Here is a 13,758-nt window from a genome sequence, read left to right as displayed (position 1 = left end):
CATCTCCCCCACCAGAGATCGAGTCCCAAGGTTAACGTGTTCGAGGGGACGGGGCCTCTCCTCTCGGGCCGGGGGGGATTAGTCGGGTTCGGTTTACCCGGTGACCCGGATACCCCTCCGTCTGGAAAAAAAAAAAGAATATCATAAAGCAGTTGTTCCCATGTCACACTCTCGACCACTAAGTGATGGTTCACTTAAAGACTCACGAATCCTCTACTAAGCAATCGGATAAGAAGCATACATGGTAATGTATCCATGCTCACCCCAGTGCGTTCCCCAGGAATTCTCAAGTAACCAATAATCGCGTATATATACGTCACCAGAGTTGGCGCTTAAGGACTCTCTAGACTATCCTAAGAAAATACTTTGATCAATACCGCATTACTCACGTGTATGTAAGTCTAGACAAGGACTCGATACAATTGTGTTTTATACGGTTCCATCCAGTCATTGTACATGTTTAAATTTTTTATGTACTAATATATCATAATATTGTATTGAAATATGTCAAATATTTTATTTATATATATCACTTTTATCTTGAATACAATGATATAATGCACTACAAGAAATTTGGTCATTAGTGACAACATTTTCCAGTGATGAAACAATGTCGTCACAAAATGGTGCCCATTAGCCACAACATGAAAAGTTGTCACAATTGACTGAGAGGAGCAAAGGCATCAGTGATGACGTTGAATTTTCGTCACAGTTGGACTCCCGCCACATCGCGCCAAACTACATCAACGACGACTATGTAGGAGTTATCAGGAATAATTCCCCTTTCTTTGACAACTTGGTTGTTGTTGTCACTAATAATAATGGAACTAGTTAGTGACAACTTTCTCTTGTCACGATCTGATTTAAAATATGTATACACTCTACCAATTGTTATTCTGTATTTGCTCTCTAATGATTTTTTTAACTATTAGGAACTCAAATTTTGTCATGTAAATTAATATTAGTGCAATAATTTGAAGTGCAATTAACCATTTGAAACAAATCATCTCTCCTTATTATAAAATAAAAAAAAATTCTGGAGTTTTGGGCAAAAATAATGAAAAGAAAGATAAGTAAGTTGTTATTTAGTTCACAATTTTGAGAAAGTGATATCAATATTAATATGGGATCAACTGTTTGATGTCATAAAAAAATTACCTATTATGAATATTTTTACAAAAATATTTAAAAGTTGCAAGTAATAATATATTCGTAAAATATTAATTCAAAACTAAAAAACTTTGGTTGAAATTTTGGTACGAGTAGGGGGGAAATGTAAGGAATTGAAATTTCATTTAAAGTCAATAGTTTGAGGAGAAGTGCAGAATTGACTTGAACACTTAGTGAAACCAACAACTCGCGGTCATGTTTAGTCATTCACCGAACAAAACACTACCAGCCATGAGCCAACAGCCAACAAGCAACACTTAGAACCAAAAAACACACTGCTCCTCATCTCTGTCGAAACATCTCCTCGCCATCTGCTAATCGATCTTGGCTCGGAAATGATGAAATAGAAGACCACATTTAGCAGCAACTCTCTACAAAAAAAGGTATGCTGATTCTCTTTTGCCTCCCTAATTTTCCCCCAAATGTTTTGCCCTAATCAATTTTTTTGCCAAAAATTTCAGTCCAGTTTTTTGGGTTTCATTTGATTTATGGATGGCGGCATCTCCTCCTTTTGGAATATGCTTACTTGTGGGTTTTACCCTTATTAATTTTTTGTCAACATTTTCTTGTACAAGATAAAGGGCTTTAGTGGGATTGGATTGTGGGTATGTATGGGTTCGTAATAGGCCGCGGAAGGCAAATGCAATCTTGTATTTTCATTACCTAAATTCTGACCCTGAGGGACTTTTTAAGATCTTTGTTTTTTTGGCCCCATTAAGAATTTCAGTTTGAAGAATTTGTTGAATGTATGGAACTTAGCATTACTACTGCCACTGTATTTGCTCAAAAGATGAAACTTGATTTTACCTATAAAATTTGTTAACGAATGCTGTAATTAATGAGCTTTCGCTTGGATGTAAACAATCTGACTGATGTTGAAAAGTAGAGTGCCCGCACATCATGTTGGTAGTGCTTTTTCATTTTTATTCCTTCTTCGCTTTTTAGTTTTGTTTCATTGTTTTGTGTTATTCATTTAGCTTTTGGAGTTTGTATGTTTGCCTTGAACACCTAATGAGTGATAAGAGCTGAAGCAGTTTGAATTTAGAGGAGTCCTTAGAGCGACAGGATTGAGTCTTAAGAGAAAAAAAAAAGGGTTTATGGGGCTGGAATAACTGTTTGCTGGGGAGGGAAACCTATTTGATTCGAGTTTGTTGGTCGTAGTACCCTCTCACCAAAAAAGCAAAAAAATCCAGTGTTGATTCGCTGCCAGAGTCATTAAGCAAATTAAGACAGCATCTGACAGGTTAAGCTGGACTAAGTTCGATGCTTATCCATCCATTAACCAGGTTTTGTTACTTAGTTGGACAGATTCTGATAAACTTAGCTAAAAAGTGGGAATGAGTGAAAGTTGAACACTGTAGGGGCACATAATCCTTGTTTGCTTGTGGCACAGAATACTGCTAATTAATATACATACAAAAGAACATCAATGGCGGCACATTATCAGAAACTAGTCATATATATATATATATGTATTTTTTTTTTAAACCTGTAACTATAGGGTTCTAGATAGCAGTGCAATCACCGCGCCAACACAAATATTTAATGTCCAAAACTGTAACTAAACAAGACAAATAAAACATTAAACCCAACTCAAAAATTGCAACATCTTAATACCAGTTTTGCAAGTAAAATGTTACCTTCCCAAAGACGCTAATAGTAGAAAAATTAGGCAGTAGTAGCCGCCTGGGCAGCAATCCTTTTCCGTTGTTCCTCTATAACTGACAACTTGATACCTTTGCCCTTTGGAAGAGACACCCAGGGCTTTGCACCTTTTCCAATGATGAAGACATTACCAAGACGTGTAGCAAACTCGTGACCTGTGGCATCTTGGACATGGATGGTCTCAAAGCTTCCCTTATGTTTCTCTCTATTCTTGATTACTCCAACCCAACCTCTGTTCCTTCCCCCAGTCACCATGACAACATTCCCAACATCAAACTTGATGAATTCAGTAATCTTGTTGTTCTCCAGGTCAAGTTTGATGGTGTCATTGGCCTTGATGAGTGGGTCTGGGTAACGAATGGTACGACCATCATAGGTATTCAGGTATGGAATGCCCTTCTGTCCAAACTGTACTGATTGAACCTTACACAGCTTAAACTTTGTCTCCTCCTCCCTGAAACTTCTGGTTTGATTAGCTGGCCTTGGCCATGTTGCTAACTAAGCTGATATGGTGATCATTGTCTGTGTGGCCCGGGATACAATAGTGCTTGCCAAGAAAATCTCACAAGACTCCAGAATTGATTTCAGTCAAGGTTACCATCTTAAATTTGCTTTTGGTTAAAGTTGACCAAAAGCATTGCACACAGTCTTATTCAGCTTGTAGGACGAGTTTGTGTCTTGCATTGCACACAGTCTTATTTTAATTCCTATCTGCCTTACATTGTGTTTTGCATTGCACACAGCCTCCTCACATGCTTACATTGTGACATGTTTGAATTTAGTAATAGTTGTGTTGTATTTTGTTTAATTTTTATTATTGTTGTATGGGAAGATTAATTTCCTATATTTATTATATGTGTTGTTGTAATATCATGGTTGCGTATTTTTTTGTGTTAGGATCAACGGTGCTTTTGAAAAAACATGGATAGGAGTTGGATGACAATTAAAGATTACTTGCATCCTAGATATTTGGCAGGAGTGAAAGAATTCGTTGAGTTCGCTTATTTAGGCAAGGATCCCATATATAAGCTCCCTTGTCCATGTAAAGGGTGCAACAACTTTGAGGATCAAACTATGGAGGTCATGAAAAGTCATTTGTGTGGGGGAATTGTTGAGAGCTATACTAGGTGGGTATATCATGGTGAAAGGTTTGAGGATTCTGATGAGGATGAAAATGATAACATAGTTTTAGATGAAGAAAACAGTGAGTCAGATGATATTCAAGAAATGTTAAATGACGTTGGTACTGCAAACTTTGGTGAGAATTGGAGAAATTCGGGGGAACATAATAGGGATATACCAAATAAGCAAGAGGGGGAAGCAAGTAAGTTTCTTAGATTATTATCTGAAGCTGAAAAAGTCTCTACCCGGGTTGTGATAAGTACTCAAAACTTTCCTTTGTTGTCCATATCCTTCATTTGAAAACTATGAATCGGTGGACTTGCAAATCCATCGATATGCTGCTGAAATTCCTCATTCAAGTCTTTCCCATGGCATCAATTCCTAGCTCATACTATGATGCAAAAAATTTAATTCGTGAGCTAGGACTCAAGTGTGAAAAAATGCATGCATGTGAAAATGATTGTGCATTTTATTGGAAAGAAAATGAAAGCCTCGATCACTGCCCAAATGAAAAATGTAAAGCGCCTTGTTATAAATCCCCGGGTTCTAAAATTCCTAGAAAAGTGCTTCGCTATTTTCCCTTAAAATCAAGGTTGCAAAGACTATTCATAAACAAGGAGATAGCTCAAGATATGAGGTGGCATAAAGAGAGACGCGTTCCCAAGGAAAACACAATGACACACCCTACTGACTCAATAGCTTGGAAGGAGTTTGATAACACTCACCCATCTTTTGCCAAAGATCCTCGTAGTGTTAGGTTGGGGCTTTCAACTGATGGTTTCAATCCCTATGGAAACATGAATAATGCATATAGTATATGGCCTGTAATCCTTGTTCCTTACAATCTACCACCTTGAAAATGCTTAAAGGACCCTTTTTTTCCTGTTATCAATGATTATTCCAGGTCCTAAGTGCATAGGAAATGATATGGATATATTTTTTAGGCCTCTAATTGATGAGTTGAAAGAGTTTTTGACACTGGCTTTGAGACTTATGATGCAGCCATGAGAGAAAAATTTATGTTACGAGCTACTCTATTGTGGACTATAAGTGATTTCCAGCATATGCCTATTTGTCAGGATGGAGTACGAAAGGATATAAGGCCTGTCCTGTTTGTTTAGATGATACAACTAGTGTATATCTGAGAAATAGATTAAAATGTTGCTATATGGGGACCGGCGATTTTTGCCAGCGGACCATAAATGGCGTAGAGAAAAAAAGTCATTTGATGGCAAGAGTGATCTTAGACAGCCTATTAGAACTTTATCCGGTGAAGAAATCTTGCAACAACTTCAAGAGTTTGATCAAATGGTGTTTGGTAAGGCACCTGAATTGCTTAAAGAGAAGAAAAGAAAACGCATGCAAAATCAGTCAAATTGGTTGAAGAAAAGCATTTTTTTTGAGCTGCCATATTGGAGTACTAACAAAATTAGACACAACTTGGACATTATGCATATCGTGAAGAATATGTGTGAAATTTTGTTGAGTACAGTGATGGGTACGGGACACAAAACTAGGGACACTTGGCAAGCTAGAGAGGATTTGAAGGAAATGAGATTGATGGACGAATTGCATCTTCAAACTCGAGGGGATTCAAAGGTGATGCCCGCTGCATGCTACACTCTTTCCCGTAGCAAAAAACAAAAACTGTCCACTTTTTGAGCTCACTCAAGTTCCCCGATGGATTTGCCTCAAACATATCTCGTTGTGTTAAGCCAAAAGAGTGCCAAATTTCAGGGATGAAGAGTCATGATTATCATGTATTCTTGCAACGTCTACTTCCATTAGCAATTAGAGGCATGCTGCCAAAGAATGTTTCCCAAACTTTGGTAGAACTAAGTAATTTTTTTAGAAAAATTTGTTCCAGGATTCTTTACGTAGATGAGTTAGATGCACAGGAGAAAAACATTGTTGTAATACTCTGCAAACTTGAAAAAATTTTCCCTCCAAATTTCTTCGATGTAATGGTCCATTTACCTGCTGAAGCAAAACTTGCTGGCCCAGCACAATACCGGTGGATGTTCCCATTCGAGAGGTAGTGTAAAGGCTATTTTAAGACTGAATCTTGTGTTGCTTCATAGGGTCCTACTGCTATGACATCTTATGGCTGCATTTTTGTGACACAGAAAAATAGGTCAATACAAAGGTTATGTGCACAACAGAGCTCAACCAGAAGGATGCATTGTTAAGCGTTACTTGGATGATGAATGTCTAACATTCATTTCTAGGTACTTGCACAATGTTCCTACAATATTTAATGAACCAGAAAGAAACACAGAACGCTTTGAGGTTGCTGGAAATTTGTCTATTTTTTCTGGAATGGCTCGGCCTTTTGGGGTAGCAACATTTTGTTGCTTAAGTGAATCAGAGTTGATGAAAATACATTTATTCATCTTGAAAAATTGTGAAGAAATTGATGATTACATAAGGTAATAAATTTATTACCTTATACATATGAGAAGCGTTATATGTTTAGTCAATTATAACACTAACCGTAGCACATAGATAACTAATAATACTATTGTATAGGATGCACAAAGAATTGCTTCAGCAGCAAAATGTGTCGAATATAGAGCAGATGCACGATTTAGAGTTTCCAAAGTGGTTTGAAGAGCGTGTAAGTATGGAACAAACTACTAGGAAACTTGTGGTATTTATATAGTTGTTATTCTGTTCAGTCATTCTAATTTCTTATTTGGGTTGTATAGGTCACTTACAAGCATACACAAGGCAGATGCTGTGATGAATTGTTGTCTTTGGCCAAAGGACTGGATTTTAAAGTGATCAAATATCCTGGTTGTAATGTCAATGGATTTAGATTTCATACCAAAACACGTGAGGTAGACAGAAAAACCCAGAATAGTGGCATTATGGTGAAGTGTGAGCATGCTGATGTAGAAATAAACTTCTATGGTGCTATTACAAATATCTTAGAGGTTGAATACTCCTTCAGTCAAAGCCGAGTAGTTCTGTTCAAGTGTGATTGGTGGGACTTAAAAAATAGCTCATGTCTTAAAATAGACAAACAAAGTAATCTAAGCAGCATCAATTTGTCAAAAAAATGGTATATAGACCAGCCATTTGTATTCGCTTCCCAAGCTGAACAGGTCTTTTACGTAAAGGATATGAGGCTTGGAGGTGATTGGCATGTTGTCGAGTCAATCTGTCCTCGTTCATCATATGCTGTAGTTGAAAATATGAAGATAAATCATGTGAAGAGGAAGAGGCTTGTCAAGAAGATTATCTTGAAGACCTAATTGGGGTTCAAGAGAATGTCGATTTGTCTAACTTGAGAAGAGGCGATATGCTAGCTGATGAAGCTATAGAAACTGGCATCCTAAATTCTGATTCTTCGGCTAAACGTGCCAGGAAAATGGATGATTTTTTTATTGATGATGATGAGATTCAGCAATTGAGCTCGAGTGAAGATGAAAGTGAAAAATTTATGGAAAGTGATGACTATGAGTCTGACTAAACGATGTTGTAAATAACATTTTCAGTTTCTATTTATAGTTACCATGTAACTTTTGATTCATATCAAGTGTATTTCTTATCTTGAATTATTTTTAGTCACTCTTAACTTCTAATTTGTAATATCTATTGTAAAATACAAGGCATATTAATTAAGTTCCTCCTTTGATTGCTGGTAATTGTACCATGCCATGGCTTTCTAGACATAGTCTAAATGCATCGCCGACTGATATTTTTTTCTTCGATGTAGTTACATGGCTGGACCAGGGAAGAAAGGAAAATGTCCTATGCGACCAACTCAAGGTGCTGAAATGCCTAATGCAGCAGAAGCTAGAGAAAAAATAGGTGAACAAGTAAGGAAAATTGACTCAACTATGTACTTGTACCTTCACTTATTTATACCATTGGTTCTAACCAATTAAGCATCTGCCCTGCTGTGTATTTCTTACTTCACTGTAGCAAGTTGGTGTCCCAAAAGGTAGTCTGGCTAGCAATGCCAATAATGGTGCTGAATTCAGCCTATCTAGAAAGTCAGTTCAAATTCGCCTATTTGATGAGACTGAGGTTAGTTCTTACTTTTGGTAGTTGGCAATATTCGAAAAATCACTTTCTAATGTGTAGTTGGCTGGATTTTAGGGTCCTACTACCTCAAATGGTCGCAAAACTGCTACAAGATCATCAAGACATGAGTTGACAACTCCCACATCTGTTCAACAGCAAGATACTACTCCATCTTCAGTACAAGTCGGATCTAACCAGTCCATTGGTTGTGGAAGTGACCAGAATAATGAGAGTGAGGATGTTCAACAGAATGATACCGGTATATAAGATTTACTTGTAATTTATATTACACAGCTACTTTCATGTCAGATTTTTCCACTCACATCCATTTAACTGTGTACTATGTTTTGGTAGATGGCATCAATGTAACTAGGAAAAGAGGATATACTCGCAATATTGCACTGTCTAGGGAAAAGAAGGCCGGCAAAAAGGTAAAAGTCCAGGTCTCTGAAGTTAGTGAAAGAGTAATTGGAGAAGGGGCACAACAATATATCTCAGAGGCAAGTTGTGTCATTCGCAAATATGGCAAATGGAAAGCAGAAAAATGGTCCAAACTCCAAGAATCTAATAGAGAAGGAATGCTAAAACTTGTTAATGTAAGTGAAATTGGTTTGAAGGCTTGTTTTTCTTCTTGACTTGGTAACAAATAGTTCTGCAACAGGTCATTTATGCACTTTTTCTAACATTTACAGAATTTTTCACTCATATTTCAGAATAGTTTTGCTTATGATGAAGGAGAACATGTTAAGTCAGCACTTCTTAAGCAGTTAAATACACAGTACAAAAGTCAACGATACAATTTTCACATGATTTTCAAGAAATTTAGTACAAAAGAGGAAGCACTTGCAAATCATCCACAATATGTTCAAGAATCTGATTGGATTTACCTTTGTGACTATCTCTGTAGTCCAAATTTTATGGTATAGAGGACGACTTTTGATCATTTACTTTTGAACTTCTCCATGTTTTTTTTGTGTGAAATTTTGATCACGACTGAACTTGATAAGTGCAGAAGATAAGTGAGAGGAACAAGATCAATAGATCAAAGCAAAAAACTGCTCATACAGCTGGAACAAAATCCTTTCTTCGTCATAAAGCTGACCAGGTAATTGATTATCTTGAAGACATGTCTTTTGGATTGCTTGGACAGGTTATTTAACTTTTTAATGTAACAGGAAGCACAAGAGGGGAGGGAAGTTGGACCAATAGAACTTTATGACATCACCCACTACAGCAGGAAGAAGAATGCAATGGTTGACGAAACATCTGCTATGAACTTAGTAAGAAAAATGGAATTGGTACTCTAATATTGTTGTACAACTCTTATCAACGTCTAACTTCAGAATTTACCTTTGTGACAGAGCATGATGAAGGAGAAAAAGTTGGAATCTGAATCCAGTGGTGCAAATGGGACTGAAGAAGACATTTCCATTGAAGTAACTGGACGTGTAACCGGATATGTACATGGTCGTGGTCCCTCCAAAGCTGGAATAATTGCCCAAAAGCTCGCAGAGATAGATGATTTCAAGAAAAGAGCAGAACAAGCGGAGAAGCGCTCAGCTGAGTTGGAAATAACAGTCCAATCTCAACAACAACTTATGGAGAAGCTTGTGAACCAGCAAAGTGAAATGCAGAACCAACAAAGTGAAATGCAAGATCTCCTTAAATCTTTGAAAGCACAGCTGCAAGCCAACAAGCAAGTCGATGAAGGCACATCTGAACGTACTGCTTGGTAAGCAATTCTAAACTATATATACTTGTCTAAATAGATATAATGGCTGCTATGGTTTAAGTTAACATAAGTTATTGAAAATTAGTTATTGGTAGGGTACAATATTAACTTGTAATATCAAGACTGAGGATATTAGTGAATGCTTGTTACTTTTGTTGTTTATTTAGCAATTAGAGACTGTTTTGCTTTTGTCACCTGAATTGCAATGTTGCTATCCTTTGACATCTACATATTAAAACAAAGAAGTTTAGAATGGCGTAACATAAAACTTACAATCCAGATAAAACTTACAGCTTGCTTTCAAAGTCTTCTATGCACCATTTAATGGCGTAACATAAAACTTACAATCCAGATAAAAAATAAATTCAGATTTCGTCCTTAAATTTTTGTCCAACCGGTACTGCTTTTGTTTATCAGTTCTTTCCTTCTCCTTCTCCTTTATTTTCCCTTAAATTTATTGTGTTAATATCAATATTATCTCTGCTATGAAGATGTTTCGTTGCTTTTTTCATTTTCACTGGATCTACTGGAATTTGTTTAATCTGCTGTTACACCAAGCCTGCGGTAGCATATTTCTGCATCTATTTGCACTTAATGCGGGTGAAATGTAACTTTATTTCACATGTTTGTTTTCATTTTTATTTTTACTGGAGTTGTCCGAATTGCAATTTTGTGTTTTTCGCCCCCTCGCATGGCAAGAGTTTGAGTAGAACATTCATAAATCATAATTCTCTGTCAATTCTGCAGCCGCATATGTAGCTTGACACGTTTGCATGACTTACTGATGATTTAAAGCTACTGCTTGGACAAATCTAGAAGAACTTTAAACTTATGGAACAATAACGTTGGTATTGATTAATGAATATGATACGGTGTTTAATCCCGGAATTAAATACATTAGCTGCAGGCATATTCTCTATTCTGATGTAAATTACTTCCTCGACATGTAAAGAAGCTTAAACTGATATACTGATGTCTTTATTTGCACTGATTCCTGTTTTGCGGCCCAAATGAAGGAGAGGAAGTTTACTAAAACTTTTGAACCAAATTCCCAGAACCACACACACACATAATATTTAATAACTCGTTAGTGTTTTTATGCACTGCTTATTCTTAACTGATCTTAAAAAGCATTTTCTCTTTGTGACCATGAACTTTCTTTTTGTACTGTTAGTCATTTATTTTATATTCTGTATCCTGTATCCTATATATTCAGATTTCAAGGTCTTCTATGCACCATTTAAATTTCTCTATCATCTACTAATAACTTTACTACTTTATTGCAGATATATTGCTCATTTTGGAGGTTTCGAAGAAGATTAGTAGTACGGCTTACATGTCGACTCAAAAACTGTGGTTATAGTGCTGTCTTAAGTTTAGAAAATGTTTCGGTAGCACAGAAAATGTTTTGGGACTTGGAATATGTTTTTTAGCGCAGCCTTGACTTATGAGTAGTATTTGTTCCACTGAAACTTATGAAAATATTTGTACTATGATGTTGCACTTATTTATGATATTTGAATATTTAATATGTTATTCTGGCATTTTCTATTGTAACGGGTGCCTACGTTTGTTATTTATTAAACATTGCCGATGTTTTCAATTTTTAGATATTATTATAGTAGGAAAATCATGTGTAAGGTGCTGTAAATGAGTAGTATTTTTCCAGGCATAATAGTCTTTATTGACAATTGTTATTGTTACTCAATCAAAACTGTCCATTGATAAGGGATTGTAGTCACAGTTGATAAGGGGTTTATTGACAACAAAGTTGTCACTAATTCCCATATAACCCTCACTACCGTTCCTTTATGCACCACTGACAAGAAAAGATGTTGTCACTAGATTTATAGCTTTTACTGATGATATAGGTTGTCATAAAAAAGTTTTATTCACTGACGACTTTATGGTCGTCACTGTATACTTTCTGCTTTTACTGACGACTTATATTGTCATAAAAAACTCTCTATTCACTGACGACTTTAAAGTCGTCACTGTTTACTTTTACTGACAGAGATTCAGTGACGACCCTGCGACAACCGAAATGTTGTCAATAATGGTCATCAGTGACAACTTTTTGATTTTTTGTGACGAAAGGTAGTTGTCACTGATGACCTAAATTCTTGTAGTGATGTAATTGTATACCAAATAATGTAAAAAGTACAACAACTACATTGAATCGCACTTGTCCTGAACCGTACGGCCCTTCTCTACATAAGCCACTAGAGTTGGTGCTTAAGAGTACAACCACATAAATAAATCCCTAAAAAACTTCTCAACTTAGATAGAAAACTATCCAAAACTTGACACTAATAAAACAATAAGAAATTAGATAAAAATCTCCAAAGCTTTGGTTTATTTTGTTAGCATAGTTGTACTTCAACTAAAGATTCACTTTTTATACACTGATAGTGTAGTGGTTTTTTTTTAATAATAGCAGCTATAGATGTATCAACACATATGCATTATTGAATTTCAAATTTGAATTCATGTTATATGGCATGTTTAAAATTTGCTAGTATAAAAAAATTGGATGGTATTTTTGTTATTTTCGAATTCTATAGATTTTTAAAATATTTTACGTTAATTCTTCATTGTATATTTAGAAAAATATTCATAGATATATATTGAATTCCCAAACCTATGAGAGTTTAGGTCTAGATTTATTTTTTAAGATCTATAAGAGTTTGGATTTGAGTTTGGACCAAACTAAATTTTTTGAGTTTGAATCTAGATCCAATTCAAAAAAGTCCAACTCAAACCCTATCTATTGATATATCTAATTCAAGCAATTATGTCTCCCCACTCCACCCTTGAGGCAAATGTGTTTGTATAAGACAATGGATGAAATGTTTGAAGATTTGTGTGATAGAAAGTAAAAGAAAAGGCTTCTAAAGCTTTTGAGATTGTAATAGAGTTGCTTCAAGGAAAGTTGAATGTTATTGGTGACATAATTTTCATGTGAAATTGAATTCCATACCAAGATTATGTACGCTTTCCCCACAATTTGCTCTGTATTATATGTTTTGAACTTTTCTTTCACAGCGTTAATTACATAATGCATCTTCAACAGTAGCACTTCCACAAAAGTAAGTCAAACACAAGTGATAAGAGTATATTTTACGTATTTTTAGTGTGCTTTATTAATTAGTTTTGGTGTGTTTTATTTAGTTTTATAAATAATTAACTAAGATTCTAGTGAAAATATGCATTTTGTGGTTAAAGTGTGAAAATTGCATTTCTATTGATTTTTATGGTAAAAACTTCATATTTTGTAGGTTTAATGATTCAATCATCAAATGAAGTGCATTGAGAAGATATTTGGATGGTTGAAAATGGATTAAAGTGGTGAAAATAAAATATGAAGTGTAAAAGGAAAAATGCAATTTGAATCAAGAAAAGTCAGCTTTGACAACTCTGACACGTTTTGGTATTTTAACTATATCTGGAGCTACACAGATTGGATTGAGGTGATCTTTATACCATTTTGAAGCTAAGAGATACATCTAAATTTGGTATGAAGACATCAGAATCTAATTCAGCCGTTTTCATTGTCCAAAAGTTGAAATACCGAAATTCAACTCAGCTGAGAAATGCAACTTGAGAACAAAAGAATCAAACAAAAGTCAGCTTTGGCATCTGTTGGTATTTTGGCTATATCTTGGGCTACATACATTGGATTCAGATGATCTTTATATCATTTTAAAGCTAAGATATAGATCTACATTTGGTATGAAGACATCAAAGTCCAATTCGGCTGTTTTCCTGGTCAAAATGTCAAAATACAAAAGTAAAAGTCTGCTGCTGAGAGCTGAAAACGCGGAATTGACCAGTCAGTGGTATTTTTATCATATCTCGGTCTAGACAGCTCCAAATTGGATGATTCTTGAGGCATTGGACAGATATTTCAATGGACTACAACTTCTATGTTCTGCACAAGAGCTAATTCAGCCGCTATCATAGAGAAAATAGCAGTTGAAGTAGCCAGATTCTGGTCAGAAATAGCTGCTGGTACAACCTGTTTTCTCCTTCAACAA

The 13,758-nt window shown here is 35.6% G+C and overlaps 3 protein-coding genes across 3 annotated transcripts; 2 read left to right on the top strand and 1 right to left on the bottom strand.

Annotated features, from left to right (window-relative positions):
- The first annotated feature begins 1,368 nt into the window (after positions 1-1,368).
- Positions 1,369-9,148, top strand: LOC140009743 (uncharacterized). Its single transcript, XM_072056036.1, has 7 exons — positions 1,369-1,553; positions 7,679-7,781; positions 7,888-7,992; positions 8,065-8,248; positions 8,344-8,585; positions 8,703-8,909; positions 9,002-9,148. Exons 2-7 carry the CDS (start codon positions 7,683-7,685, stop codon positions 9,146-9,148), a joined length of 984 nt encoding a protein of 327 aa, XP_071912137.1. The 5' UTR covers positions 1,369-1,553; positions 7,679-7,682.
- Positions 2,839-3,436, bottom strand: LOC113696488 (small ribosomal subunit protein eS4-like). Its single transcript, XM_027215895.2, has 2 exons — positions 3,402-3,436; positions 2,839-3,316 (listed from the first exon to the last, which is right to left on the bottom strand). The coding sequence occupies exons 1-2, from the start codon at positions 3,434-3,436 to the stop codon at positions 2,839-2,841; spliced, it is 513 nt and encodes a 170-aa protein (XP_027071696.1).
- On the top strand, positions 8,892-11,252 carry LOC140009220 (uncharacterized). Its single transcript, XM_072054103.1, has 4 exons — positions 8,892-9,094; positions 9,165-9,269; positions 9,351-9,721; positions 11,008-11,252. Coding segments are annotated over exons 2-4 (402 nt in total). The 5' UTR covers positions 8,892-9,094; positions 9,165-9,239; the 3' UTR covers positions 11,009-11,252.
- The last annotated feature ends 2,506 nt before the right edge of the window (positions 11,253-13,758 follow it).

Source organism: Coffea arabica, chromosome 6e (genome assembly GCF_036785885.1).
Source record: "Coffea arabica cultivar ET-39 chromosome 6e, Coffea Arabica ET-39 HiFi, whole genome shotgun sequence".
Taxonomy (NCBI): Eukaryota; Viridiplantae; Streptophyta; class Magnoliopsida; order Gentianales; family Rubiaceae; genus Coffea; species Coffea arabica.
The sequence above is the reverse complement of the archived record's forward strand: the minus strand, read 5'-3'. Positions and strand labels throughout refer to the sequence as shown.

Coding starts and splice junctions, on each gene's coding strand:
- LOC113696488 (XM_027215895.2), bottom strand. CDS start 3,436: ATGGTAACCTTGACTGAAATCAATTCTGGAGTCTT. Junction 3,317..3,401: donor GAAATCAATTCTGGAGTCTT/GTGAGATTTTCT, acceptor AACATGGCCAAG/GCCAGCTAATCAAACCAGAA.
- LOC140009220 (XM_072054103.1), top strand. CDS start 9,240: ATGGTTGACGAAACATCTGCTATGAACTTA. Junction 9,270..9,350: donor AAACATCTGCTATGAACTTA/GTAAGAAAAATG, acceptor CCTTTGTGACAG/AGCATGATGAAGGAGAAAAA.
- LOC140009743 (XM_072056036.1), top strand. CDS start 7,683: ATGGCTGGACCAGGGAAGAAAGGAAAATGTCCTATGCGACCAACTCAA. Junction 7,782..7,887: donor GAGAAAAAATAGGTGAACAA/GTAAGGAAAATT, acceptor ACTTCACTGTAG/CAAGTTGGTGTCCCAAAAGG. Junction 8,910..9,001: donor TCTGTAGTCCAAATTTTATG/GTATAGAGGACG, acceptor TGATAAGTGCAG/AAGATAAGTGAGAGGAACAA.